The following is a 26,964-nucleotide window of genomic DNA, read 5'->3' as shown; positions in this document are numbered from 1 at the left end:
CAATACCAACCCGGGACAAAATACTAGTAAATATATCAAAGGGCGTTCCTAAACAAGGAACGGTGCCACGTGGCGCTCTCCCTAAGAGAGTTTTAGTTCGTGTAAGTATCTAATCCATGTACAAAATTAGAAATTGCATCGCATAGGTTTTGATCCCATGACCTCAAGTTCGTATATTAAAGTTCTAACCATTCGACCAAGTTAAGGATAAGAGTTAGCTCAAGTGGGTAGAGCGCTCCCCCCTTGGTCCTTGAAGTTACGGGTTGAGCTGACTTAATTTCTTAATAATAAAAAACACTCGACCAAGTTATATTTTGTGTTATCATTTAATATATAATATTAATAAATAATTTTTTTTTCTTCTTCGGGACATATCCCAAACCTAATAACGAGTTATTTTTTTAAAAAATGGTAAAAATTAAGATTATTCATGTTAATTTTTTCTAATTTTAAAAAGTTGCAGATTCCAACTTTACTAATTAACTCAATTACTGCTACAGACGCTACGGACTACGGTGACATTTTATCAATGGGACACTTTGTCACACATCAAAAGCCTCCCAACTCGCTTCCTTCTTAAGGAACCTTTGCAAAAGCTTCAAATACCTTCATCTATGGCGGACGATAAACATTCAAGCAAGACAACAGAAACCCATAAACTCACAGGAAAAATAAAGTGGCTTGATTTACAGGGCATCGGTTACATACTCTCCGACAACCCTTTTATCCCAGAAGTATATATTAGCCCATGTTCTCTGTCCTCGGATACCACCATTACCATCGAAGAAGGAGATTGCGTCGAATTTAACATCAAATTATGGGGTTCAAATTCCCCACATTCTTTCGAAGCCATTGATGTCGTTCCATTTGGGTCTAAGTGTAGTTACTGCAAAAGATTTGGTCATAATTCTTGGAAATGTCCAGAAAATTCGAGTAATAAATTGAAGTGTTATCGTTGTGGATTAATTGGGCATTTTGGTAAAGATTGTGACCAACAGTTTCGTGGTTGGTTTTCTAATAGTAGTAGAGGGGGTTTTTATGTTGGTAAGGGAGAACGACGTCGTCTCAGAGGATGGGGTTTACTTTTTGGTGATGGTGTTGGGGCCCACAATAGTGGGGTGGGGGTGGGGGTGGGGGTGGGGGTGGGGGTGGGGTGGGGGTGGGGCCCAGTTTGGATTTAGTGGTTTGTGTGAAGAAGAGGGAAGATGTGAAGAAGGTTGAGGAGGTTGAAGATTGTTTTATTCTTGAGTTTGATCCTAATGATGATGATGATGATGATGATGATGATGATGATGATGATGAGGTGAGGTCTATGGTTTGTGTGAAGAAGGGAGAAGATGTGAAGAAGGTTGAGGAAGTTGAGGATTGTTTTATTTTGGAGTTTGATCCTTGTGAATTAGAGAATTTTTCTAAATTGTCAATTTGTGAGAAGTCTGAAGGTGTTGCTGTTGATGATGATGTTTCAATTTTAGCTGAGAAAGGGCAGGTATATACTTATATACTTTATCCGTTTCAATTTAGATGCTACGTAGTTGCGACTAGCAAATATCGTTACATTTCTATTTTAGGAAAGTGTAACAAGTATTTTGAAATAGAGAAGTATATTGTTGTTTTTTTTTTTCGAGTGGTTGTGATTTGGTAGCTGATGCTAGTAGAGATAATAACTTATAAGCATGTTTTATCAAACTTAGTGTGTATTGTTTTTTTAATGATGAATAGATGATGATGAAATTTAATGTATCCTCTTCTGGCGCAATGGGTATGTTCTGTTATCATAAAAAGATAGTAATTATGTGTTATTTTCCTAGCAAAGTGGGTATTGTTTGTTTGTTAAGGTAGTGTCTTGTTCTACTTATTTTGACTTGTTAAGATGAGTTTTATGAGTTCTAAAAATAAGTCCTAATCAGTTGAATGGAACACACCCTAAGATTATGATTATCATGATGATGTTAGACACTGTAAATTGAGGGAGTATTATCAAATGGGACACATTTATTTTGTAAGGTGGTTATGATGATATTGATATTGATCTGCTTATGATAGTGATTTTGAATATATTTGTGATTGTCAGGTGGCTTGTAGGGATTACCCACATTCGAGGCACGTCTGTGCCACCCATCTTTTTAACAAGACTCCTCATGAAATTCATTGCAAAATGGTAATCTTTCTATCATCTTGCTTAGGCGTGCATTGTGGCATATACAGTACTACGTTATACTTTTGGTATCTGACTATCTGTTTGTTCAGTTTGGGATTTGCTGTGTAGTAGTTATTGATTAGTTGTCTGGTTTAATTGTAGTGTTATTGCTACATCTGTGATGTACCAGCGCCTTGTCAGAAATGGAATGATGGTTCGAGTAAACTTGGTTTAAGCCACTGCGATGCTACTGAAGAATCTCAATTTTGGAGGTTACTTAAGAGTGTAGAGAAGAGGCAGACTCAAATGTAGGTTAAAGGGTGAAGACTAAACCTGAAAGGAGTGGTATATACATGTTTTGTTTCATCCTGTGGTAATATTTGTGTATTTCTTCTAATGGTCAATTGTGTTTACTAAATCTAGGAAGTTCAGGGATCATATCTAGATACGTACAAATTGTTAAGGGGTTGGAGAGGGAGGGTCAAGTGATTTATAGGATGTTTTGTAAATTGGAAAAGATGTGCTATTTCTGAACTCAGCTAACTAGGTTGCTGATTTGAGTTCTCAAATCCATCACATGTGTTGCTCAGCTCTGCAAAATTTAGCATTAACTAACCCATTTAATGCAAAGGAATTTTTGTCTCAGTTTATTTTCCTTTTGAAGAAAGTTGTACCTATTGTTGGGTTCCACTGTAAACTATCACACTTTGTTTGGATAGCAATATAGGAGGGAAAAGAAGTGAAGGGATTGGGTAGGAAGGCGAGGGGAAAGAAAGGGAGGGGGAAGATGGAGCTCCATTTTCCCTTCCCTCTCCCTCCTCTACCTTCCCCCAATCCCGTATCCAAACAAGGGAACTTGTTCCCTCTCTCTTTCCCTTCTTTCCCTTTCTCTCCATTTCCTCCTATTCGAAACAAAGTGTAAAGGCTATAATATATTGCTTTGTGAGAGGGGAAGAGGCAACTTTAAATTTCAAAGTGATGGTGATTGATTATTACAATTACCGGGGTACTTGATTGCAGTAAGCGTGAAGAAATGGGCACTTAGCTAGATATTGCCAATAACAAAGTGGGGTAATTGGGGTTGGAGAACTGTGGGTTTAGGGATCGTGCTTGTTCCTAGGGATCTAATGATAATGACATGTACATGTTGGCATCATGGTGGGAGAAGGTTTTACTTCGGATGTGGTGGTGGTGGTTGTGGTGGTATTCGGAAGAATTAGGAAGGTGGTGCCCATTATGTAGGTGTGAGTGTTCGGCTGGTGGCCATGGCGTGCTATTAGGATTCATATGTTTGTGAATTCAAAAATGAATATGAATCAGTTTGAGCAGATTGATATCCTAATGCAGTATGAACCTGTCAAATTTAGGAGCATATTTCCTAACAATTTCTATTTCATAGAGAAGATGACTCAGATATGTCCATTTTCACAGTGAAAAGAACAGGTACTTTTGTTCTTTAAAGTTTAAACCCTTATCAGCAACAAGTTTTTTGGCTGTATGTGTTTGGGTTACTGTATCAATTATGATGTTTGAGGATAAATTTTTCATGGTATGTGCAGGTTGCTAATTCAGATAATCCACAACCTTGGCATATCAATGCGAAAATTGCATTTCTTGTTGCTTCAGTTATGGAACCTGAATTATTAAGACTTCTTTGGCTAGTTATGGTCTGGGTGCTGCGCTGTTGATACACTTTGGTATGCCTGCACGAGGAGTAGTTGCCCCGCAGGATCAACGAAACACCGTAATGCTGCTGCTGAGCTGACTGCCAATCTGAAGAAAAGTTCAGAAGCAGAGAGGTAAAGTAATTTCTCTATAGCAACAAAGACTTTGCTTGTGTGTAACATGTTCTTGTGCTGAATTTCTTTTGCTTGATTTGATCGTAGTTTATAGAACTTAAAAAGGTGTACTCAATTTTCTTCTGCTTGTTGGTTTTGTTGATGGTGTTTGACAATTAACTGGAACACAATGTGGAAATTATGATGAGTATGTAGGTCTGATGATGTTGTAAATTTTCATTAGTGCAATTGTGGCCAATGCTGAGTTAAGGTTGCAAATCTGTGGAAGTTTTCACCAATCTCATAGTATTTGACTATTTGTACTCTTTCACTCACCAAGGAGTATTCAGGATTAATTCTCATCTTTTCTGTTATGATGTTACCTACTTCCACAGATTTGTCATAACAGAAAAGATGAGAATTGTCATAACAGAAAAGATGAGACAATTGCACTGTAACTCAGACCAAGGGTGAGACAATTCTTTTCTTTTTTTTTTGGACAATTTGAACCATGTAAACCTGTTTTTACTATTTCGTGACGACCTGTAGTAGTACCATAAGATGGTGGTTATCAACTTGTTCCTGGTTGACCCTCATACTTCTATTGAGATTGCAGCATAAACGAACGTCATTCGATGATCAACCTCCCTTGGAGACTAGCTGCTGACTTTCTCAATTGAGATTGCAGCATAAACGAACGTCATTCGATGATCAACGTTGCCGTCAATTGAGATGTTTGAAGGTTACAGATAGGCTTATGATGGAAAATAATGCACAACGTTTTGGCTCCTGTTTCCTGCAATTCCTGGGATGTAAACATAGTAACATCAACATGAGGTATATCAGGCTGCTTTGAAGTATGCTTAGCATGTAGAAGATATTGCATTTAGCATTTAGAAGATGTTGAGTTTCCCATGACTAGGGGCATACGGAGTATATAACAGATTTAGGTAGGGTTATATGCAACATAATTTTATTTACTTCAAAAGAATTAAGTTCATACGAGTAAATAAGTTAGAGATGATTTAGATATGTTATAAAAGTGCTTCAGTATGTTAACATATAAATTTTCAATAAGTTTAGATCAAGTAAAATTGGAATAAACTTATTCTTCATCTTGAGTTCTGAATGGGGAACAAGACTGGGGCTTCGGACGGACCACTAGTCGTTTTGCTCCATTATAAGTGCAAGAATTTGGCTTTGTTTGTAAATAGACATTCGTTCTAAACGTCTGGGTTTTGACTTTTGCACAGGCCCTAGTTCCGTTTGGGGATCGTTAGAGGTGATCATGGGCCGGGCCAAGCCGCCTAAAAAAATTTGTCCATTGCTTGGGCCGGGCCAAGCCAAAAAATAGACTAAAAAGTCATTTTTGACTTGCGCAAAGCCCGCCCAAAGCAAAAAAAAACGACCGCGGGACAGAAAATTCTTTCCAAAACCCGCCCCAAAATCAGGCCGGCCCAATATGATCAGCGGTAGGGATAGTGAAAACCGCCAAGTGTATACTAGAAGTTGTGCACGTCAAGTTAGGTATTGAAACGTTAGTGAAGCATCATATCGCAATTCGCAACTCAAAGGGGATAATATCAGGCGAACACAGACTTCTAAGCCCTTGACAATGTTGCATACTGTTGTTTGGGTTTGGAATTTTGGATAGATTTATATATTCAGGATGTTCCGTCCATAATTATCTTCTCACGGAAAACTCTTTTAAAAACCAAGGTGTTTCATATTACTTTTCCATCACTTGCAAGGTTTGACCTTTACCATATACATGATCCATCATACATAGCTACTTGCGGACGTGCCCAAGTAGTTAGTACAATAAACAATGGCGTATGAGTGTTACAACTGCGGAAGAATTGGTCATTACGCAAGGACATGCCCTAACAATAACCCTAAGAATAAGATTATGAAGTGCCATCAATGTGGGGGAAGTGGGCATTCTTCTAAGGGTTGTTATAGGAGATGTGGGTGGTCTTATCCTAAAGAGATTTACACTACTAGATTTAATAATTGTGGTCAATCCGCCATAACTAGAGAACGCTATGGCGGCCATGGTAGGAAGGTAACGGCGGGTTCCATAGTTTGTGTGGAGAAGAAGGAAGATGTGAAGAAAGTTGAGGAGCTTGAGGATTGCTTCATACTGGGGTTCAATCCTGATGTTGAGGTAATGAAGTCCATTGTCGGTGTGAATGAAGGAGAACGTTATGATTTTGATCCTACTAACCCAGTCAAGTTTTCGAATTTATCGCTTGTTGATAATGGTGATGTGTTAATTTTGGGTGAGAAAGGCCAGGTATTTTTTCTTCTCTAAAATTTATATATGTCCGTGAGAAATTAATTTCTTAGTATTCCATCACCCCAATATTATTAGTTTACATAGTTTGATTGTTTTTTCGTCAATGCTTGACATATTATGATTATGATCATTTAATTGTTATTATTTCGTAGAGAAAAGCATAAGCATGTGAAATTTTGTTTTAGATTCATTTTAATCTGAATATTTGCAAAATCAAAGTTTTATACTTATACATAAGTAAATAGTTTAGTAGTAGACTAGTAGTATATGAATATGGCCGGAAGTGTGTTTTGAAGATTGTGACAGTACCCAAATAATTGACCCAGTTGTGACTTGAACCATACATCTCAATCATACTTGAAATTTTGATACGAACCGACTTAAAGTTTGGATCATCATAAGCTAATTGACAATTGACTAGAAAAAACGCACAACTTGAAACCAAGATTTGAATGGATAATTATGGGACCCCAAAATTGATCGAATTGAACCAAAAACTCAATCATGTAATATAACAATAATCTCCTCAGCTATGTTAATTGTAACCTAGACTTGGGTACTCATTTCGTACTCGGTACACATCCAAGTGCGCGACTCAGTTGTTTTTACCATGTTCGAGTATCAATGATCTAACACAGCAATGAAGAGTCCGAAAGCCCAAGTAACAACGTAACATGTCACTTAATAGTTACTACTATGTTGATTTTCTTAATGGGCAGGTGGCATGTAGAGATTACCCACATCCAAGGCACCTCTGCGCAATACACCCTTTCAAGAGGACTCCTCATGAAGCTCACTGCCAAAAGGTGTTGATTTTGATTCTCATGCTACGTTTGCCTTTATTGATAGCTAAATTAACTTGTTCAGTTTAATTGGCCTTAAAACGCTATTTTATTGGTTCAATTGCAGTGCTATTGCTACATTTGTGATTTACCTGCCCCTTGTAAGGAATGGACTAGAGGATATCTTATGCCTGACTTGATCAAGCACTGTGATGCTGATGACAGTCCATTCTGGAGGCATTTCAGAGATTTCCAAAGGAAGTGGACGAACCGACGAAGTGATAAATACTTTCATGAAGGTAACACAATATAAATGACAAGGTAGCTAATCCTAGCACATCATTGTTAGATGTTGTTTTTCTCTTTTAGCTCACAATTTGTTTGCTGGACTGAAGCCAAATATGAAATGTTAGTGTAGAACACAAGTGCCAAGAAGTTTGCTTATACAATTTGCTTCAAGTAACTTTGACTCATTCCAAACTATAAACTATGAAAAACTGGTTTTTCACATGTTCACATAACATCTTGAGGTAGAAACTCTTGTTTAAACATCACTCAGACTGTCAGACACTACATTTTCTCTCGAAAATTTTGTTCACTTATCAGAAATTTCTTTTCTAATTTTCATTTGAAATTTGTATACTATAGCACAGATTTGTATAGATGAAACTTATAAAAGCATATGTAGCGGGTGTTGTAATTAAATAGGTTCTCTTACCTGTGTTGTCTGTATTGTTGTCTCCGTAATCGTTATATCTAATGACGTTGTTCAAGTTGGGGGCTGCTTACAGAAGTTGGGAGTTAGTTACACAAAGCTTCAATTGTGAGAGTCACTAAGAAAAACAACTAAAAAACAGTCTGTTGTATGATATTTCTTTACTCGAAAATTTCTTCTGCTTTTCTCGTTAATTTGTCTTTAAAAGATTGTTTCTTTTCCTATTAAAATGACATAATTACATACCACAAGCACGCTCTACATATTCTCCTACGCTGCACACGTAATTACTTCCCAGCTATGTTGCTCGAACTCGAGTACCTATGTCCTACACGGGTACGTGTCCAAGTGTATAACTCGACCATTTTTTGGCCCCCATGTTCGACTGTCGAGGATCCGACACGGGTACTTGAGGTGAAATGAAGAGTCCGAGCAACATAGCTTCCCAGTTCCCACAATTAATTTTTTTTGGTTTGGAGAAAAGTCTAATAAGTTCATTTATTGGTTTGGCGCCAGAATTGGTAAAAATCTCCAAAAAAAACAAGGTTGAAAACCAATACACATTCTTCCACCTCTCCTGATCTCCTTCCATAATACGGCTGCTAATCAATCCTCTTCCAAGAAAAACACACAACCCTTGAACTTCACAGACCACCAATGGTCCATACCTCATCACCACCCTCCATTTCACCAACACTTTACCCATGCCATCTCCGCTGCTATGGTTGCCGTATGATCTTTACCATGCCACCAGAGGGCGCTTCAGATAAGTTCCTTTGTCCGAACTGCCACTTAGATCAGTCTTCGTGCTCGGACCCAAATCCGATCCTACCAGCGATGGTTTACGGTATCGATCCATATAAGATGCAGGTGGTTTGTGCTAACTGCATGGCTGTACTTAACATTCCTCCTTTTGCTCTTGGCTATAGTAGTACTCTCTTCAAATGTCCTGTTTGTCACTTACACCTCCCTTGTTATATCTTCCCGGTCAATCCGTTGTCCATGTTTTGCCCGCTCGTTCAACAACCCGACGAGGTTTCTATCTCTCTTTCTCTCCTCTATATTTTAATAGTATGATCAAAACTGCATTCTTTGAATACTAAAAATGACCATTTAACCTTTATGCAAGGAGTTTAAGCATTGTGCAGCTGTGTAACTCATAGTGTTAGTTGTTGGAAATTTTGGAGTGTTACTTAAAACAAATTGGTTATGATGAAGATTATACTTCATTCTGTTTTAACTGAAACATTGGGTGAAATGATACTATTCATTGATCAATTTGACTCTAATTTATTGTTATTATATAAAGAAAAACATAGTCAAGTGAGATCTTGTTAGATTTGTCTCGATGTATACTATCAAATTATAACTTTTTTTTATATATTTTTTAATTTGCGTGTGTACAACTAAAAATATTAACGATTAAAGAATTAGATTGCGTGAAAAAGTAAACGGTTCATTTAAAACGTAACAAAGTTAAGTAGTTTTTTTTTGCCTATCTGACACTTGAACCAAAAGAATAGGGAAAATTTGACGAATTAATGGGTTAGTGTCAATCTCACAATATATGACTTGTTTTCGTGTCTTCGTAGTTTACTCCCTCTATGTCATGATATTAGATCCTTTTTTTTTTTTTTTTTTTTTTGCTAAAGTTCATAAATTTGACCCTATTTTAAAACTAGTACTTAAGTACTACTATGTTGGATCTTGTCAGATTTATTGTTAATTGTAATTGTAATGTATAGTTTTAAAATCACAATTACAAATATTATTTTTGAAAGGTTTGTCTTGGAGATTATGTAAAAACGAATTGGACGGACTAATATGAAAGGGCGAATTGTCTATCTCTTAGATTTATGTATCACTACTCAGCCTGCTCGGATATTATTATTATTATTATTATTATTATTATTATTATTATTAGTATTTAGTAGAATGATATAAATTGACATAAAAATATGGAATAATAATCTGAAATCCGTTTTGTGTATTTTATGGTTGCTATCTCATGCTTAAACCAAGGTGGTTGATTGCTACTGTGGGTGGTTCAACCGTTGAAGAGATGCTCATTATTGAGGTGAAGAATGTTTGTGCCTCAGATTCTATTGTTGAAGAGGAGGATTCTATAAGATCAATATTTTTGCTCAAGGACAAGAAACGCATATAGGAGAGTTTCAGAAAATTGAAGACTCATCCTTGGTTTTGATCCATATGTTCTCTCTTTTGGTCCGAAGCTCCAACATGATAGAAATTGATCTTGATATTCACATTGTAGTTGAGTAAGACAAATTAGATCATTTTGGGAAAAAAAGTTTTTTTTTTTTGTACGATTGGGTATGTTTTAGTTTACTCTATACATGAGGATTACCAAACAAAATTTTGGTAGGTGTGTTCTTGGCTTTAACTTATTAGTAAGAGTAACAAAAAACACCGAGCGCAATAATGTAGACGAGATTCGATCACAAGCATGGATACCATCAATATAAGACTTTAATAACTAAGATGACAGCCACATTTTCACATCTTATTATGACAACCTTCTTTGTAGTTTTTTTTTGGAGGAGACCTTAGTTGTTGTATGTATGAGTACTCACCAAACTTGGTTATTGGACAGGTTAGCTTAATGGTTAAAGAGTTGGAGTCAAATTTATAGAGCTTTTATTGGATATAGAGTCATTATTGGACAGGACCATTATAGGGCCAATAAAGAAACCTAATAGTTTTGAAAAATAATATAGGTTTTGTAAAATCAACTACATATTCGAATTCACATTCATTTAAACTCACTTTTGGCTCTTTTTGTTCTTTGTTTTTATTGCTCGTTTGCCGGCCCGCCCATATCGATCCGCTATCGGCGGCCCAATACCCATTTGGCTACCGACCCTTTACGTGGCAACCCTTTTATGACATGACTCACACTGCCCGATGACCAGGTCTAGTACTCATAATAAGCTATTACTAGTTAATTTTGTTTCTACTATTTTATTAATTGTATTATACTATCAATTAATCGTGTAATGCTTGCATATAACAATGTGTTATGTGTATAACCATGCTTACTTTGTGACTTTGAGGTCCCAAGCTCGAAATCACTACCTACTTGGATACTTGTACATGCGAGTATGAATTACCTTAGATTCCCTACCCTCAAGACTCAAGAGGTTCTCTGGCAAGGGGCCCCAAAAAAGAAAAACATAACAATGTGTACTTTACTCAATACCGAGTACATAATCTCACATATTCACACTTGTGGTGTATGATAGAAAGAGTACATAATCTCACATAATTTACATATATAGACATTAAGATCTGCGTAATTCATACTTTCTCTATGCTCAATTGGATCCAGATAAACCTTTACATACATGATTGATTTGTTTGCAAATCTGGATTAGTAGAATTCTTATTTAATCACTCCAAACAAAAATAATTAATTAAATGGAAGATTATTTGGCGCCAAATATACTTAATGCAAAATTTTCCCGCCTCTAATAAATTCTTAAGTACCCTAATTAATCACTTAAAAATTCTCCATTTTATCACCCAAACTAATGGCCATAACATCGTCTCAACCGCACCACAACTTAAACCATCCTCAATCAACTGCTACGGCCGCCGTCGGATCTTGATCATACCACCTCTTGTGATGGAATTCATTTGCCCTTGCTACCGGTTGCACCACCAGATAGTTCCTCCTCAAAACCTCAATCGGGGCCCACCACCAATATGTGGGTCCCGCGGGTTCCGTCGAACTGGATTGCAGGTTAGTTGTGCCAACTGCATGGCTAGGTTTGATATTCATCATTATCATGGCTTCAAATTTAACAAGGTTTCACTCTTTCCTTTAATTAGACATTTCATTTCAAATATATGTGTAATATTTAATGAAAATATTAATATCTTGCTGTTTTTCTATCCAATGCACCTAGTGCAAAAGATAAGTCTTATATTACGTATTCTTTTAGCAAATCATATATCATGCATCTTAACTAGCATAGAAAATTCTCCCTAAAATTATGCTATCTATCTAGTAAGCTTTTAATTTCTTTGTCAATTGATCTAGTTTTAGAAAAAATCTTCTATATGTTAGTTAAGATGCATGATACATGATTTGCTAAAAGGAAATGTAATATAAGGCCTATCCTTTGCAGTTTGCACTACGTGCATAGGATAGGAAGACCCTTGTCAACCAACAAAAACGTCTTGGGTGGACAGGGTTTATAAAAATTTATTGTGTACTTAAACTAATTTTATCACACAAAAATTGATTATATTAGAAAAAAAAAATTCGGCTACATTATATGAAACTCAGTATATTAGAAAATTGATCCTATCTAACAAAAAGTCGCTATACAAAAAGGTGAGTATCATACAAAAACTAACTATATATCAATTGAAAATTGATTATATCAAATGAAAATTGACTATTTCATATTTTTCTGATGTATAAAAAGTTATCGTGAACTTTTTTTTTATTCAAGTTTTTTTTTTAAAGGATCTATTCAAGTTTTTTTTTGCTCAACCAATTAAAGAGAATGTAATACCGAGTATAATTATATACTTATTTAGTACTGTAACAAAGAATTTTGACCGGACTTTCAAATTCGGAAGTTTCCTTTTACACACGAATAAAAATCTTCTAGGCAAATGAAAGATAGCTTTTAATGGTTTTATTTTGGGCAAATTATATTCGTCTATTCAAGTTAAAATAGGTTAGAATTTGTATTCTTTGTTAGTGTAAATTACAATAATTTATGTAGGTAGTTTCTTCTAAAATTATTTTCGTGTTCCAAATATCGCTAGAAACAGTTTTCTTCACGTTCAGTAATCAATTCATGAAACTAATTTTATTGTTTGCTACTCTCTAGGTATTTGATCATAAAATGGGTTATATTGTGGCGGAAAGTGATGCTGATTTAAAACCACCAAAAGAAGAGTTTTCTCCAAAGACATCAATAATCTCTTTGAAGGACATGTCTCGTTTAAGAGAGATTGAAGAGATTGAAGATTGCTTTATTCTTGAATCCAATCCTTATGACTCCCTTACTACATTTCCAACGCTTTCGAAGCTGCTATATGATGACGATGATGATCTTGATACAGTCGAGCAAGGCGAGGTAGTTCATTAACCCTTAATATATCTTATTTCGTTTAAGTAAAAATTACAAAGATTTGATATTATGAGTTTACATATCAAGACGAAGCTAACAAGACCACACATGTATATTTTTACTTATAAAAAAATCAAAATAATCGATCAAAGTTAGTTATTCAATTTTCAAAATAGCAAATATAACAACTAAATAAAAGCAGAGGGAGTATTCTTTTGCTGAATTAATTGTCCAATTTAGTCTATCTGAATTTGCTAAACCCTCACAAACGACGATTCAAATAATTAGTTAGTGATGTGTGTTCTTATACTCGTTTTTGTACCCAAGTTATTTAACATTAGTCAGTTAGTCATCATTGTGAGAATTAAGTATATAACATAATTTAAACGAAAAACATACTAATTTTATGGGATGTTTCTCTTCACCTAAAGGCCTGTTCTTTTTGACATAAACAATTGAACTGAACTTATTGCAATTGAATTGAACTTATTGCAACTGAATTGAACTGACATGAATTAAATTATAACTAATATAAATGATAGTTGGAATTGAACTGAATTGAATTGAACTGATTGCAACTTAATTGAACTGATTACAACTGAATTGAATTAAACTGGAGAACAAACCCTAAATCTGCTTGTTAGCTTTTCCCCACCAACGCAGATTTCACTTGATATACACACATGAAACACGTACAATACTACGATTGGATCTGATGAACCTTAAACTCTAAACACACCCTTAATATTGATTTTTTTAGAAAATTCCTAATAGCCGATTGTAATCATCCCTTAATGGTAGGCCTCTTTTAAGAAAAAGGATTGTTTTGTGCTCTAATTCAATGATCATTATAATGACAAATATGATTATCTATATGTAGGTCGCGTGTAGGGACTATCCACATTCGAGGCATCTCTGTGCTATGCACCCATTTTACAACACTCCTCACTACAATCATTGCAAAATGGTAATAATTTTTTGTGCGGTTTGGCAATCGGCGGTTGGCTGTTGGTCGTTCGATTTTGGCTAGTTTGGTTGGCTTGTTTGACTGTCTGGAAGCATTGACTGTATATATTGGCTTTTTAAGTTGGCTGTTTAAGCCAGCTGTTTGCAAAATTTAATTGTGGTTGTTGGCTATTTATTAGAGAGTTTGTGGGCCAATAAGCCAATCCAAAAAGCTGCTCCATGCAGCTTTTTCATTTTGGCTTATGAGCCAACTTTTTAGCCAATAAAAAAGCCAATAACCAAATACCTTTTTTAACTGTTTGACCAAAGCCAAAAGCAAAAAATATTTACCAAACATGGTCTTTGTTTCAAAGAAAGTAAAACTTGCCCTTGAATAGTTTTGCAACATGTAATTAGGGTACCAATGTTTTGTTGTGAATTATACGCTTGTGGTTCAATTGCAGTGTTATTGCTACGTTTGTGATATGCCAGCACCTTGCGAGCAATGGACTGAACAATCAAGTTACTTCAAGCATTGCGAAGCCACTCCTGATATTCAGATTTGGAGAGATCTTAGGACTGCGAGAAAGAGAAATATACACATCAAATTTGATGAAATTTATTCGCAACTTGAGTATGTGCCTAACTTCAATATCCACACTAGTCACTAGAATCAGTAGCACAGACTCTAGAGCTAAAGTCGGGTATTTGAACTAATTAGTAATCCTGTAATGTGACTTGTGCATCAGTGTTGCGTGAAGTTTTGCGAGCTCTTTTTGGAATCGCTTGAAGTCGAATAGTAAGATCAGGTGTTCTCTAATGGATTATCAAAGTAATGAGGAGTTGTGTTGGATGATGTTATATACTCTTACTCTCTTAGGTTAAGAATATTTTGCGTGTGTAATTGGTTCTGGAAGTCTGGTGTCTAATTTTATGGTCTTATGGAGTTAGCGTGATTCAATTCTCAATTTGATTAGCTACCCACCTATTATAGACGGGTTCTTATGGAGTTTTTTTTGATCGATTTATTATTTCCAACTCCTGGGAGGAGAAAAATTGAAGTCCACCATCTTACATTCAGTCAAAATAAAACTACTATCTCAGGCTCTACTTAGGATATTTCTCCCAAATAACTTCATCTGAAAAAACAAATCTTTTCTTCTCTGAGATTTTCCTAATCTGGGCATTACTATCAGATTGAAGATTAATCTGGAACAAAGGAAGCTTCTGGCGAGTGGATCTGATAAAATTTAGGATGAAAGAAAGATTGCTTGGTCCATCTGAGCGACTGAGACACCATCTGATTGCCAAAATGGAGTCGGAATTTATTGAAATTTCCTGAACTCCTGCGGTTCCATAACTGAGAGAGATTTGAATTGCACGATGAATAGCTAATACCGCCACATTTTCTGGGTTCATCGGAGGAAAGGGACAGGAGAAGGAGCAAAGAGTGTCTCCCCAATTATTACGAAGGTGTCCACTGTAAATTCCTCCCCCATCTGCTCCATTTGAAGGCGAGAAAGGGGTGAAGCCCACTACCCAGCGAAGAATTAATTTGCAGCTTCCAACCTCCGCAATGTTTTTGAGGTGAGAGTGAGAGATTTTGGGCTTCGGGGCTTTGGAAGAACCCCATTGTAGACATTTTGGATTTCTAATTACTTCCTCAACTGAGTAGAGGAATGGAAGTTTCCACGATTTTACCCACCACCATAAACGGACCAGCACTAAAGTCTTTATATCCCTGGTAGACGACGATTTGCTGTTGAAAATTCGCTCGTTTCTTTCTCTCCATACAGACCATATGATTACAATGAAGGAGGAGAACCAGATTTGTTTGAAGAAAATACCTTTCCCTGGGAAGATCCATTGCGATAAAGCTTGAGCAAGAGACTTGGGCCATACCCATGAAATATTCCACAAGTTCCACCACCAACTCCATATTTCCATAGCAAAAGGGCAGAATAAGAATAAGTGAGAGATATCCTCAGGCCCTGAATCACATAAGATGCAACCTGACTCTGAAGGAGGAATGATGCCAAGAGACGTGAGCTTCTTCTTAGTGTTTATTCTTTCTTGTACTGCTAACCATGTAAACACTTCTATTCTGAGAGGGACAAGTCCAGACCAAATTTTCCGCGAGAGGCTACCCAAACAAGGAGTCACATCTTTGTAAAGTTCATCATAGAAGGATTTTACTGTGAATTCGCCATTTGAGCTGAGAGTCCATACAAGGGAGTCTTTTTCATTATGCTGGATCGGAGCTTGAAGCAACAAGGGATGCAATTGTTCCCATTCTATTGAATCTCTAATTCTGAAGGTCCTGACCCATGACAGTTCCCACTGCCATTTATTGTTTTCCCAGAAACCCATCGCGGCTACCGAGGCCATGGGAGAGGAGGAGATCAAAAAGAGCCGAGGGAAGATAACTTTCAATGGTGAGTTACTTAACCACACATCATGCCAAAACAAGGTGTTATTTCCATCTCCAATTCTTTCCTTGAGCCAAATTTCAGAATTTCTCTCGAATTTTATGCTTCAAGAGATGGTTACAGAGAGATTTCCAGGGACCCCCGATCCAAAGTGGGGATAAATCTGCCATATTTAACGAGGCTGGGTACTTATATTTTGTCTCGATAAGTTGTCTCCATAATGCACTTGGCTCCGAAAAATATCTCCACACCCATTTACATAGTAAGCTCAAGTTTCTGAAAAATATATTGCTTACATTGAGGCCTCCAAGCTCTTTTGGTAGTTGTACAAGTTCCCATCTTATGAGAGCTAAAGCCCTTTTATCCATATCTCCACTCCATAAGAATTTCCTTTGAATCTTGCTTATTTTCTCAATCACTCCTTGTGGCATAGGGTAAAGAGACATGAAGTAGATAGGCAAGTTTGAGAGTGAGGATTTTAATAATGTGAGTCTCCCACCTATTGAGAGTAGTTTCCCTTTCCATGAAGCCAATTTCTTGTTCATTCTCTCGATCAGAGGATCCAAACTACCATCCTAGAATGTTACCACCAATCGGGAGGCCCAAATACTTGATGGGAAAAGACCCGACCTTGCAAAACAGTTTCTTTGCCGCTTCCGATAGCCATGACTGAGACGTATTCACACCAAGAAGCTCGCTTTTGTGAAAATTTACCTGCAATCCAGAAGTTAGTTGAAACAAAATCAAGGTTTTTTGTATGTTCTTGAGCGCCTCCATATCTGGGGATGTGAATATTATCGTGTCATCTGCAAATGAAGATGAGTTAGTGTAGGCCCATGTTTGCATATCGTAATACCTGTCCATTTATTCAATCTTGTAGCTTTTCGGATCATGAGATTTAATACTTCTGCTGCAAGCACAAAGAGAAAAGGAGAGAGAGGGTCTCCTTGTCGGAGACCCCTCTGGAGCTTGAAAGGGGTCGTCGGAGTACCATTAAGAAGAACGGACGCGGCGGCAGAGGAGATACAAGAACCAATCCACTTCCTCTTATGGAGTTAACATCGAAGCGAGAAAGATTGGAACTTATGTAACTATTTCTTTTTTGAAGGGAAAAACTTATGTAACTATTGATAGTGTGTGTATTTCATGCATTATATGCAGTATATATGTAGATGGTCAAAGTGATCTATTATTGAGAAAATGAGGAGCATTTTTTGTGTTAAATTTTACCATGATACCGTTACAATGAGGTCTAGTGAAGGTCGGGAAAATGTAAGAATTGAGAATGATCCAATTCTTATAGGTTTACTACGAAAAGTATGACTTCAATTTTTCTATGTGATTTGAACAGTAATGTGATTTTTCCCTTTGCCTTTTACTCTTTTTAAGTTGTTTTAGTTCTTTCTAAGGGTCAAAGCCTATCAACTTTAAAGTCTTTTTTTGCATTTTTTTTTGGGAAAAGCTATATGCAGCCCTAAGAGCTGTATATAAGAAGCTAAAAATGGAAATAAGTTGCATTAATTGATCATTTATTACATCGGTTGATACAAATATTTTCATAAATTCACAACTTATTTTCATGTTAAGTAGTGTATTTATGTCTTATATGCAACCCTAAGAGCTGCATATAGCATAACCTTTTTTTTTTTATTGCACTTCCACATTATTAACTTTTCATATTATTTTTTAAAGCGTTATAAAGTATACTATTGGTGAATAGATGTGCATTAAGGAGTGTCTAAAGCAATCGGAATAACTTAAATGTTTGACTGAAGTAACATACAAAGATTAAGACTCAAGAGGAAACGAAAAGGTTGAGAGTTTTTGGGAATTTACATATTCTACATATTAATATCCGTTTCCTCATCAATATTTGTGTTAGTTGTTGCTCTTAATCTTTTTGCACATATTCATCCTGATAAAAATGGAAACTGGAGAGGTGAAGAGTAAATCTCCAGATACAGATGAACAGCCACCCATAAGATCAGTGTTTTCTTTGAAGAACAAGAAACGCACAAGAGAAATTGAAAATATTGAAGAATGTTTCATCTTAGATTTTAATCCTTGTGAATCTTTGAAGCGACCTTTTTCACCTTCTCAGTTTGCAGATCAAGAGAATGATGCACCTGATATCACAGTCATTGCTGAACACGGCAAGGTATATATACATTATCGTCATTACCTTGATTGTATTTTTTTTTTTTTTTGACATCAGAAGAACTTACGTTAATAAAACTCGAATTACATCCTAGAGGCTAGAGGATACTAACCATAGTCCATACATAAGTAAATCATCATGAACAAGATTAGCGACTAAAACAGGGGAAAATGGGGTGTAGCATTTCTTCCTAGTTCCTACAAGAATAACAGACGTCCTCAGTAAAACAAGATGGACTTCCCTTGGATCCAATACGCACCTTGCAAAACAAAGGATTGTATTATTAAACTTATTAGCGTATACCATTAAAAGAATAACATATGTTAGTTTATCCCACATGACATGCATGAGTATTATTATTGTTCTTTTTGAGTATTATTCATTCAAACATGATTGATGATGTTGGTCTAACATGAGCATGCATGCGAATATGGTGATCATTCGGCAGGTGGCTTGTAGAGATTTTCCACATTCAAGGCACCAATGCTTGCAATATCCCTTCTCAAAGACACAACATGACAGCCATTGCAAGCTGGTACATCCTATAGTATTTTTTTCAACTACGATCATATGGCCTTATGGTCCTTGGAACCAAAACTGGTACTTTTTTTTTGACGACGACAAATTGAATATTAATTAAAAGAGGAAATACAACCTCATGTTAATACAATACACCCTAAATCAAACAAACAAACCTAAAAGAGCGTTACGAGCTCGTACATTCCACTTAAAACTGGTACCTTGTGGAGTTGTGGTTCACATGTTGGTACCAATCTTTCACAAATCGGATTAACTAGTTTCAATAACTTTGGGGTTGATTTTACAGCCTGATTTCACATCCCAAAATTGACTAGATACTTGATTATTCGGTCTTACTCAATCCTAAGCTAATAAGAACCAGTTTTGAAACTTACCTAAATAAGCTAGTGTCCTAGTTAATTATATACAGCAAGCGTTCATTCTTCTAATTGTTAAAAATACCTAAAGGATATATAGATTTTCATATGTAATGTATTATGCATATGCCCAATTAAGTTTACTAATGATTCAAGTTTACTAATGATTGGTTATATACTGTATTGTAGTGTCACTGTTATGTTTGTGATGTAGCTGCTCCTTGCGCTCAATGGTCGGACCACTGTCATGCAGATCATTCACGTTTTGGTCATTGGAGGTCTCTTCGGAGGACAAGAAGGGGACAAGATTCAGACTCAGATTCGGGCTCGGATTATTTTTATTGACCCCCAAAATTCGTTTTTTTATCATTCTTAAATTACTCTATTGTGTACGTCTCCTAGTACATATTGTTAAATTTAAATATCTTTCGTTATATATTACTAAAATTTATAACGATTGAATATTACTCCCTCCGTTCCAAAATATAATTCCCATTTTATTTTGCACAGTCTCCAAGACGTACCTTTGACCTACGATATCTTTTATTTCTTATTAGTAAAAAATATAAAAAGTTGATATTACGAATTTACACAATGAAACGAATTTAACAAGATCCTTCATGAATATGTTTTTTTTTTGTATATATTAGTAAGAATATTTGGTCAAAGTTTTTAAAATTTGACTCCCAAAATAGAAATGGGAACTATATTTTGGGACGGAGGGAGTAATTAATAAGGTACTAATTGAGACGAATTAAGAAAGACTTCACATAACTATTTTTTCTTATAAATTGCGAAAAATTGAAAAAATTCATCTCCAAGTGTAAATAGTGTTAAGATTTCAAGTGAGAAATATAAAAAAACAGGACTATCTCATCAACTAATTTTTTAATGCATGTAACACTGTTAGCTATTGGAGAAATATTGTATTATAACAAGGAATATCATAAGTTGATGCTCCCCAAAATATTAGATCCTTGGATCAAGTCATCTACTATTGCGAGTTGCGACATCATACAATTAAAGGAAGAGAGAATCACATATAAAACTTTAATGGATCGTATTCACAATAACTTATTGTGCACTGAAAAACCATATAATATAGTCAGTTTCTATCTGATATAATTAGTTTTCGTTTGATATAAACACCTTTTTTATAGTTAGATTTTGTATGGTATAGTCAATTTTCTAATAGTATATTATATTTTGTTTTTTTTCCTAATATAATCAGTTTTTGTATGATGAATTTAGTTTAGGTACACAATAAATTATTGTGAACGTGGTGCACTCAAGACGTTTTGGAGAATCACCTAGAACTTTAACCCCATGCAAATCTACTCTTCCATTCTGAAATTCTTGTTATTGCAAATTTTGTAGCCTACGCTTTAACTTGGGAGCATGAGGATTACTTGCAGAGACATAATTTAAGATTAGATATAATAGATTGATCAACTTCTAAATTGACAAAAGAAAGTTTAAAAAGAACAGGTCATGAAATCGAGTTTGAATAATAAGGCCCTGCTCTTTATTTTGGACTTATTTTTGATTAATTTTAGTTCAATTAAGTTTATTTATTATTATTTTATTATTATTATTGTTATTATTATCATTATTATCATTATAATTATAATTAAGAGTGCCGACATCACTTGTAACATTGCTCGGGTGGTTGGCATCATTTGCGTTGCCTCGAAAAGTCTCTAACACCCCATTTGGTTATTTCTTATGAAATCCAAAATTGTCTCGAAATGAATATAAAGGCATCCACGTACAATTGGTTCCAAGCCACATGACTCCTTTCAAATAATTCATATGTCCCTATGAGGCATCTCGTGGCGTTCAAACCTCGGGCATCGGGAAAGTCCGAAAGCGTGTATTATAACCTTCAATTTTGGTTGTTTTTGGACCATTTTTGTACTTCTCCAGGCATGGTCATATTTTCACCCGAAACATTCCTATGAGTGCCGATGTGACTTGTAACGTTGTGCGGGTGCTTGACACCATTAACATTGTCTCGACAAGCCTCTGAACACCCCATTTGTTCATTTCTCGTGAAACCAAAATTGCCTTGAATTGAACGTAAATGCATTCACATATTCGTTCCAAGCCACATAACTCCTTTCTAATGGCCCCCCATGGCCTTAGAAGACATCCAGTGGCATCTGTAACTCGAGCCCTGGGAAACTCCGAAAGCATGTATTATAACCTTCAATTTTGGTTGTTTTTGGGACATTTTTGGACTTCTCTGGGCCTGGTAATATTTTCTCCCGAAACGTTCCTAAGAAAGCCGATGTAAATTATAACGTTGCGCGGGAGCTTGGCACCATTTGTGTTGTCTCGAAAAGCCTATGAATACCCTATTTGTTTATTTCTCGTGAAACCCAAAATTGTCTCGAAATGAACATAAAGACATCCACATATTTGTTCCAGGCCACATGACTCTTTTCCAATGACCTTTCATGTCCTTAGGAGGCATCATGTGGCGTTCGGAGCTCGGTCCCCGAAAAAGTCTGAAAGCGTGTATTATAACCTTCAATTTTGGTTGTTTTTGGGACATTCTGTTTATTTCCGCGGGCATGGTCATATTTTCTCCCGAAACATTCCTAGGAGTGCCAACATGATTTGTAACGTTGCACGGGTGCTTGACACCATTTGCATTGCCTCGAAAAGCCTATGAACACCCCATTTATTCATTTCTCGTCAAATTCAAGATTGCCTCGAAATGACTTAAATGCATCCAATCAATCCAAGTCACATGGCTCCTTTCCAATAACCTCACATGCCCCTAGGAGGCATCCCGTGCCGTTCGAAACTCAGGCCCCGAGGAAGCCTGAAAGCGTGCATTATAACCTTCAATTTTGGCTGTCTTTGGGACATTTTTTTTACTTCTACGGGCATGGTCACATTTTCTCTCGAAACATTCCTAGGAGTGCCAACGTGACTTGTAACGTTGCGTAGGTGCTTGGCACAATTTGTATTGCCTCGAAAAACCTCTGAACACCCCATTTGTTCAATTCTCGTGAAACCCAAAATTGTCTCGAAATGAACGTAAAGGTATCCCCATATTCGCTCCAAGCCACATGACTCCTTTCCAATGACCTCCCATGTCCCTAGGAGGCATCATGTGGTGTTCGGAACTCGGATCCCGGCAAAGTCTGAAAGCTTGTATTATAACCTTCAATTTTAGTTGTTTTTGAGACATTTTAGGAGTTCTCCAAGACTGGTTATATTTTCTCCCGAAATGTTCCTAGGAAAGCCGGCCTTACTTGTAACGTTGCGGGGTACTTGGCACCATTTTAATTATTTGCCTCGAAAAGCCTATGAAAACCACATTTGTTCATTTCTCGTGAAACCCAAGATTGCCTCGAAATGAACGTAAAGGCATCCACATATTAATTCGTTCCAAGTCACATGACTCATTTCCAATGACCTCCCATGTCGCTAGGAGACATCCCGCGGCATTTGGATCTCGTACCCCGGGAAAGTCCGAACGCGTGTATTATAACCTTCAATTTTGGTTGTTTTTTAGAAAATTTTGGACCTTTTCGGACCTGGCCATATTTTCTCTCGAAACGTTCCTAGGAAAGCCGAAGTGACTTGTAATGTTGCGCGGGGTGCTTGGCACCATTAGTGGTTCCTCGAAAATCCTTTAAACGCGACATTTGTTCATTTCTCGTGAAACCTAAAACTGTCTCGAAATGAACGTAGAGGCTCACATATTTGTTCCAAGCCACATGACTCATTTCCAATGACCTCGTAGGTCTCTAGGAGGCATCCCGTGGCGTTTGGAGCTCTGGCCCTAGGAAAGTCCGAAAGCGTGTATTCACCTTCAATATTGGCTGTTTTGGGGATAGTTTTGGACTTCTCCGGGCATGACAATATTTTCTCCCGAAACGTTCCTAGGAAAGTCGACGTGACTTGTAACGTTGCGCGGGTATTTCACACCATTTGCATTCTCTCGAAAAGCCTTTGAGCACCGCTTTTGTTCATTTCTAGTGAAACCCAAATTTTTTCTCAAAATGAACGTAAATGCATCCATATATTCGTTCCAAGCCACTTGACTCCTTTTTGATGACATCCCATGTATCTAGACGGCACACCGTGCCGTCCGGATCTTGGGCCACGGGAAAATACGAAAGCGTGTATTATAGCCTTCAAATTTGGCTGTTTTTGGGACATTTTTGGACTTCTTCGGGTCTGGTCATATTTTCTCACGAAACATTCATAGGAAAGCCGATGTGACATGTAACATTGTGCGGGTGCTTGACACATTTGTGTTGCCTCGAAAAAGCCTCTGAAAAATTTGATTATTTCTCGTGAAACCAAAATTTAGGATTAAATAACTATTGTTGCATAGAAATCTGTTGTAGGTTTGTTTATTACCGACAAAAGATGTATATAATAGGGCATAGACTATAGACTTAGCTAAGAGATTTTTAGTTGGGAAAATATCCTTTTGTGACTGAAGATCGTTGAGGCAGGAAACTCGTTGGTCTTTCAAAGAAATTTTGTTCTCTCGAGTTTCGGAAATGTGAAACATGATCTTCATGAGAGTTTCCATGCTAAATAAATTTTTAGATTTTTTAATATCTATTGATTTACACATTCTTACTTCAACTTTTGTAGTTCTGTAAGTAAGGATTTTTTTTTTCATAATGCAACGCGATGGCCTCCGGGTTTATTTTTACCAATATATTGATATCAACTAAACATAGCCTTAGATAGTTAAAAGTGACCATTCTGTTCACTGTTGGTGATAAATGCCATTCTTTTCTCTTACTTATAGAGAGTTAAGAGTGACCATTCTGTTCACTCTTGGTGATAAATGCCATTCTTTTCTCTTACTTTAGTTTGACAAGGTTGGGAGGACTGTTGGAGAGTTCAAGTTGAGGATCATTTATGTACCTCCCTCACCCTCTGCTGAAATATCGAAGGAAATATCTCGACTGGCACTCATGATAAAGAACACAAAGGATGGATCTCAATTTGGTGAGAAAAGAAACAAACATGGTCCATTAGCATCTCTAACTGCTCCTGCTAAAGAGCAGTGTCATAAGGGATCAATATATTGTCTGAAGGATAAAAATCGCATACAGGAAATTGAAAAGGTTGAAGATTGCTTCATATTAGAGTTTGATCCTTACGAAACATTTGATCTTTCTTCACTCTCCAAATGCTTAGATCAAGTTGAAGATGCTCCTGATGTTGCTGTTGTAGCCGAAAAAGGCCAGGTACTTTTGCTATCTCTACTATGAATATAAATTATGGTGATAAATTGATGGGACTTATCTCTGTTTATTTCACGAAGATTTGTATGTTTGTGTACATTTATCATGTGCACAAGCAAGATGGGCATGTATCAATTCTCTTATAACAAAATTTCTAATGGGCATTTTTTATTCCCAAGATGTTCTCCTGGACGTGATGAGTTGATGATCATTAGACGATGATAATTCCATCCTTTTCTTAGGCCTGTTCTTCCCAATTTATTCTCATTTCATTTCAGTTCAATTTAGTTTAGTTCAGTTCAGTTTAGCTCAATTCAATTCAGTTTAGCTCTGGATAATACTTTTTTACTCTCACATATCACTATTCATTTCAGTTCAGTTCAGTTCAATACAGTTTAGCTGTTTTATGCCGAAGAAAATAAGCCTTTAATCTGCTAGAAATATTTTTTCTTAAAAATGGGCAGGTAGCTTGTAGGGATTACATACATCCAAGGCCCCTCTGTGCTCTCCACCCTTTTAACAAGACATCCCATGAAATTCACTGCAAAAGGGTAATAATTTTTCACCATTGCTAATAGTAGCTCATATGTTTTCTGATTTTGCACTTGCCTAGTGTGTCTGATTAGTTTTATGTACTTATTTGATTCCAGTGCTATTGCTGTGTTTGTGATGAACCTGCGCCTTGCGAAAGATGGACTAAAATAAGCGCCCTGTATTATCCCTTGAAGCACTGTGATATTACTTATGAGGACATTAAACTTCGTAGGCAAAGGCAATAATTTCGGAGAGACAAACCAAGAGGCAGTCGCAGATGGAAGTATGAAGGCCGTTACAGAGCTGAAGAATTGTTAATACTGAACAACAAGCTGAAGAAGTGCTGAAATTTTTAACTACTCCAAAGTATGAGGTGCTTCATGGCATTAGATTTTGTTGTTTAGATTAAGAAAGCATCTTATATGCTGAAATCAATATGGAAGTAGCATTTATCCGTTGTAGCAAAAAGCTGTTGGCAACGGTGACTAGTTTTGTTTCTTAACCAATGACTCAGGGTGCGTTCTGTTCAACTTAAAAAATTAAGTTTCAGGTCCAATAAGTTCAGATAAGTTCAGATAAGTTCAGATAAGTTGCAATAAGGTCTAATAAGTGCAATAAGTTCCAATAAGGTCCAATACGTTCCAATCAGGTGCAATAAGTTCCAATCAGGTGCAATAAGTTCCAATCAGGTCTAATAAGGTCCAATAAGTTCCAATCAGGTCTAATAAGGTCCAATAAAGTCCAAATAGTCAATGTTTAATAAACATTTGTATTATTGTCCACTATTTTGTTATTCATAATTTCATATCACTATTAGCGGATTATGTTATTATTAGAATTTCAATTAAAGTACCACAATGATCATATAGTATTATACTTGTATTAGTGTCTATTATTTTATTATTTATTTGTATTATGTCTATTATTTTATTATTTATTTGTATTATGTCTATTATTTTATTATTTATTTGTATTATGTCTATTATTTTATTATTTATTTGTATTATGTCTATTATTTTATTATTCATATTACTATTAGCTGATTATGTTATTATTAGAATTTTTTATTAAAGTACCACAATATATAGTATTATACTTGTATTATTGTCTATTATTTGATTATTCATATTGCTATTGAATAATATTATAATCATGGTCAAATAATTAAGGTTAATAATAATAATAATAATAATAATAATTAATTTTTTGATTTTCTACTAGTGTTTTATAAAATTATAACAACACTATTAGATATATTAGTGATGAAAGTTATGTATAGGCAAATATATAAATAGTAATTTTTTTGTTAAATTAATTATCATAAGAGATAATTAATAATCATTATTTTTAAAGGACGAATTATAATAATTATTATTCTATAAAAAATTTTGAGGGGTAGTATTTACATTAGTGGTAATATTTATGTTATTCATGGTCAATGTTTTTGTCTAATAAGGTCAAATAAATTTCAATCAGGTCCAATAAGGTCTAATAAGTTTCAATCAGGTCCAATAAGGTCTAATAAGTTTCAATCAGGGTCAATAAGTTTCAATAAGGTCTAATAAGGTCAATCAGGTTCAATCAGGTCTAATAAGTTCCAATCAGGTCCAATAAGTTGAATCAGGTCCAATCAGGTTTAATAAGTTCCAATAAGTTCAGTTCAGGTTCAATAAGTTCAGTTCAGATAAGTTCCAATAAGTTCAGGTCCAATAAGTTGAATAGAACGCACCCTCAGAGTATAAAACCTTTCGGGAAAAAAAAAACTTTAGTTCGTGGCCTAGTGATTAAGATTGAGGTACTGTGAATAATGAGTCATATGTTCGAATCTCCTTTCCCTTTCTTTATACTGCATTCGTAGCTCATATGGATCGGAAAAAAAAAACTTTAGATGGCCGAACAATATTATTATGGTGGTGTTCAAAAATTAATTGAACGTTTGCAAACAAAGAATG

General features: G+C 35.9%; 5 protein-coding genes across 9 annotated transcripts; 4 read left to right on the top strand and 1 right to left on the bottom strand.

Annotated features, from left to right (window-relative positions):
• The first annotated feature begins 1,156 nt into the window (after positions 1-1,156).
• LOC104888146 (uncharacterized) lies at positions 1,157-10,191 on the top strand. Of its 5 annotated transcripts, XM_048640846.2 has the most exons (9): positions 1,157-1,486; positions 2,072-2,158; positions 2,300-3,580; positions 3,697-3,936; positions 4,532-4,752; positions 5,169-6,211; positions 6,934-7,020; positions 7,124-7,295; positions 9,734-10,191. In XM_048640846.2, exons 6-9 carry the CDS (start codon positions 5,744-5,746, stop codon positions 9,739-9,741), a joined length of 735 nt encoding a protein of 244 aa, XP_048496803.1. In that variant the 5' UTR covers positions 1,157-1,486; positions 2,072-2,158; positions 2,300-3,580; positions 3,697-3,936; positions 4,532-4,752; positions 5,169-5,743; the 3' UTR covers positions 9,742-10,191. The 5 variants fall into 5 exon arrangements, 2 of the variants coding, with proteins under 2 accessions (XP_048496803.1, XP_048496802.1); XR_007272385.2 differs by having other exon boundaries at positions 5,169-7,020; positions 7,124-7,317; XM_048640845.2 differs by lacking the exon at positions 9,734-10,191 and having other exon boundaries at positions 7,124-7,585.
• Positions 10,192-12,594: 2,403 nt separating this feature from the next.
• LOC109134540 (RPM1 interacting protein 13-like) lies at positions 12,595-14,438 on the top strand. Its single transcript, XM_019248303.2, has 3 exons — positions 12,595-12,828; positions 13,703-13,789; positions 14,232-14,438. Exons 1-3 carry the CDS (start codon positions 12,595-12,597, stop codon positions 14,436-14,438), a joined length of 528 nt encoding a protein of 175 aa, XP_019103848.2.
• A 436-nt stretch (positions 14,439-14,874) lies between these two features.
• Positions 14,875-16,137, bottom strand: LOC130590679 (uncharacterized). Its single transcript, XM_057393226.1, has one exon. It carries the CDS (start codon positions 16,135-16,137, stop codon positions 14,875-14,877), a length of 1,263 nt encoding a protein of 420 aa, XP_057249209.1.
• A 1,983-nt stretch (positions 16,138-18,120) lies between these two features.
• Positions 18,121-19,595, top strand: LOC125496072 (uncharacterized). The gene is made up of 2 exons (XM_048641521.1): positions 18,121-18,354; positions 19,440-19,595. Exons 1-2 carry the CDS (start codon positions 18,121-18,123, stop codon positions 19,593-19,595), a joined length of 390 nt encoding a protein of 129 aa, XP_048497478.1.
• A 4,085-nt stretch (positions 19,596-23,680) lies between these two features.
• LOC104888145 (RPM1 interacting protein 13) lies at positions 23,681-25,513 on the top strand. Its single transcript, XM_010673023.4, has 3 exons — positions 23,681-24,481; positions 24,943-25,029; positions 25,129-25,513. The coding sequence occupies exons 1-3, from the start codon at positions 24,206-24,208 to the stop codon at positions 25,255-25,257; spliced, it is 492 nt and encodes a 163-aa protein (XP_010671325.2). The 5' UTR covers positions 23,681-24,205; the 3' UTR covers positions 25,258-25,513.
• Positions 25,514-26,964: the final 1,451 nt, after the last annotated feature.

This window comes from Beta vulgaris, chromosome 3 (genome assembly GCF_026745355.1).
Source record: "Beta vulgaris subsp. vulgaris cultivar EL10 chromosome 3, EL10.2, whole genome shotgun sequence".
NCBI classification, from domain to species: domain Eukaryota; kingdom Viridiplantae; phylum Streptophyta; class Magnoliopsida; order Caryophyllales; family Amaranthaceae; genus Beta; species Beta vulgaris.
This window is presented reverse-complemented; position numbering and strand designations above follow the sequence as displayed.

Bases quoted from the DNA above. Each gene is read 5' to 3' on its own strand.
- LOC104888146 (XM_048640845.2), top strand. From the start codon at position 5,744: ATGGCGTATGAGTGTTACAACTGCGGAAGAATTGGTCATTACGCAAGG. The intron at 6,212-6,933 runs GTATTTTTTCTT...CTTAATGGGCAG, and splicing joins TTTTGGGTGAGAAAGGCCAG to GTGGCATGTAGAGATTACCC. The intron at 7,021-7,123 runs GTGTTGATTTTG...GTTCAATTGCAG, and splicing joins ATGAAGCTCACTGCCAAAAG to TGCTATTGCTACATTTGTGA.
- LOC125496072 (XM_048641521.1), top strand. From the start codon at position 18,121: ATGGAAACTGGAGAGGTGAAGAGTAAATCTCCAGATACAGATGAACAG. The intron at 18,355-19,439 runs GTATATATACAT...ACTGTATTGTAG, and splicing joins TCATTGCTGAACACGGCAAG to TGTCACTGTTATGTTTGTGA.
- LOC109134540 (XM_019248303.2), top strand. From the start codon at position 12,595: ATGGGTTATATTGTGGCGGAAAGTGATGCTGATTTAAAACCACCAAAA. The intron at 12,829-13,702 runs GTAGTTCATTAA...ATCTATATGTAG, and splicing joins ATACAGTCGAGCAAGGCGAG to GTCGCGTGTAGGGACTATCC. The intron at 13,790-14,231 runs GTAATAATTTTT...GTTCAATTGCAG, and splicing joins ACTACAATCATTGCAAAATG to TGTTATTGCTACGTTTGTGA.
- LOC104888145 (XM_010673023.4), top strand. From the start codon at position 24,206: ATGATAAAGAACACAAAGGATGGATCTCAATTTGGTGAGAAAAGAAAC. The intron at 24,482-24,942 runs GTACTTTTGCTA...AAAAATGGGCAG, and splicing joins TTGTAGCCGAAAAAGGCCAG to GTAGCTTGTAGGGATTACAT. The intron at 25,030-25,128 runs GTAATAATTTTT...ATTTGATTCCAG, and splicing joins ATGAAATTCACTGCAAAAGG to TGCTATTGCTGTGTTTGTGA.
- LOC130590679 (XM_057393226.1), bottom strand. From the start codon at position 16,137: ATGGGTTTCTGGGAAAACAATAAATGGCAGTGGGAACTGTCATGGGTC.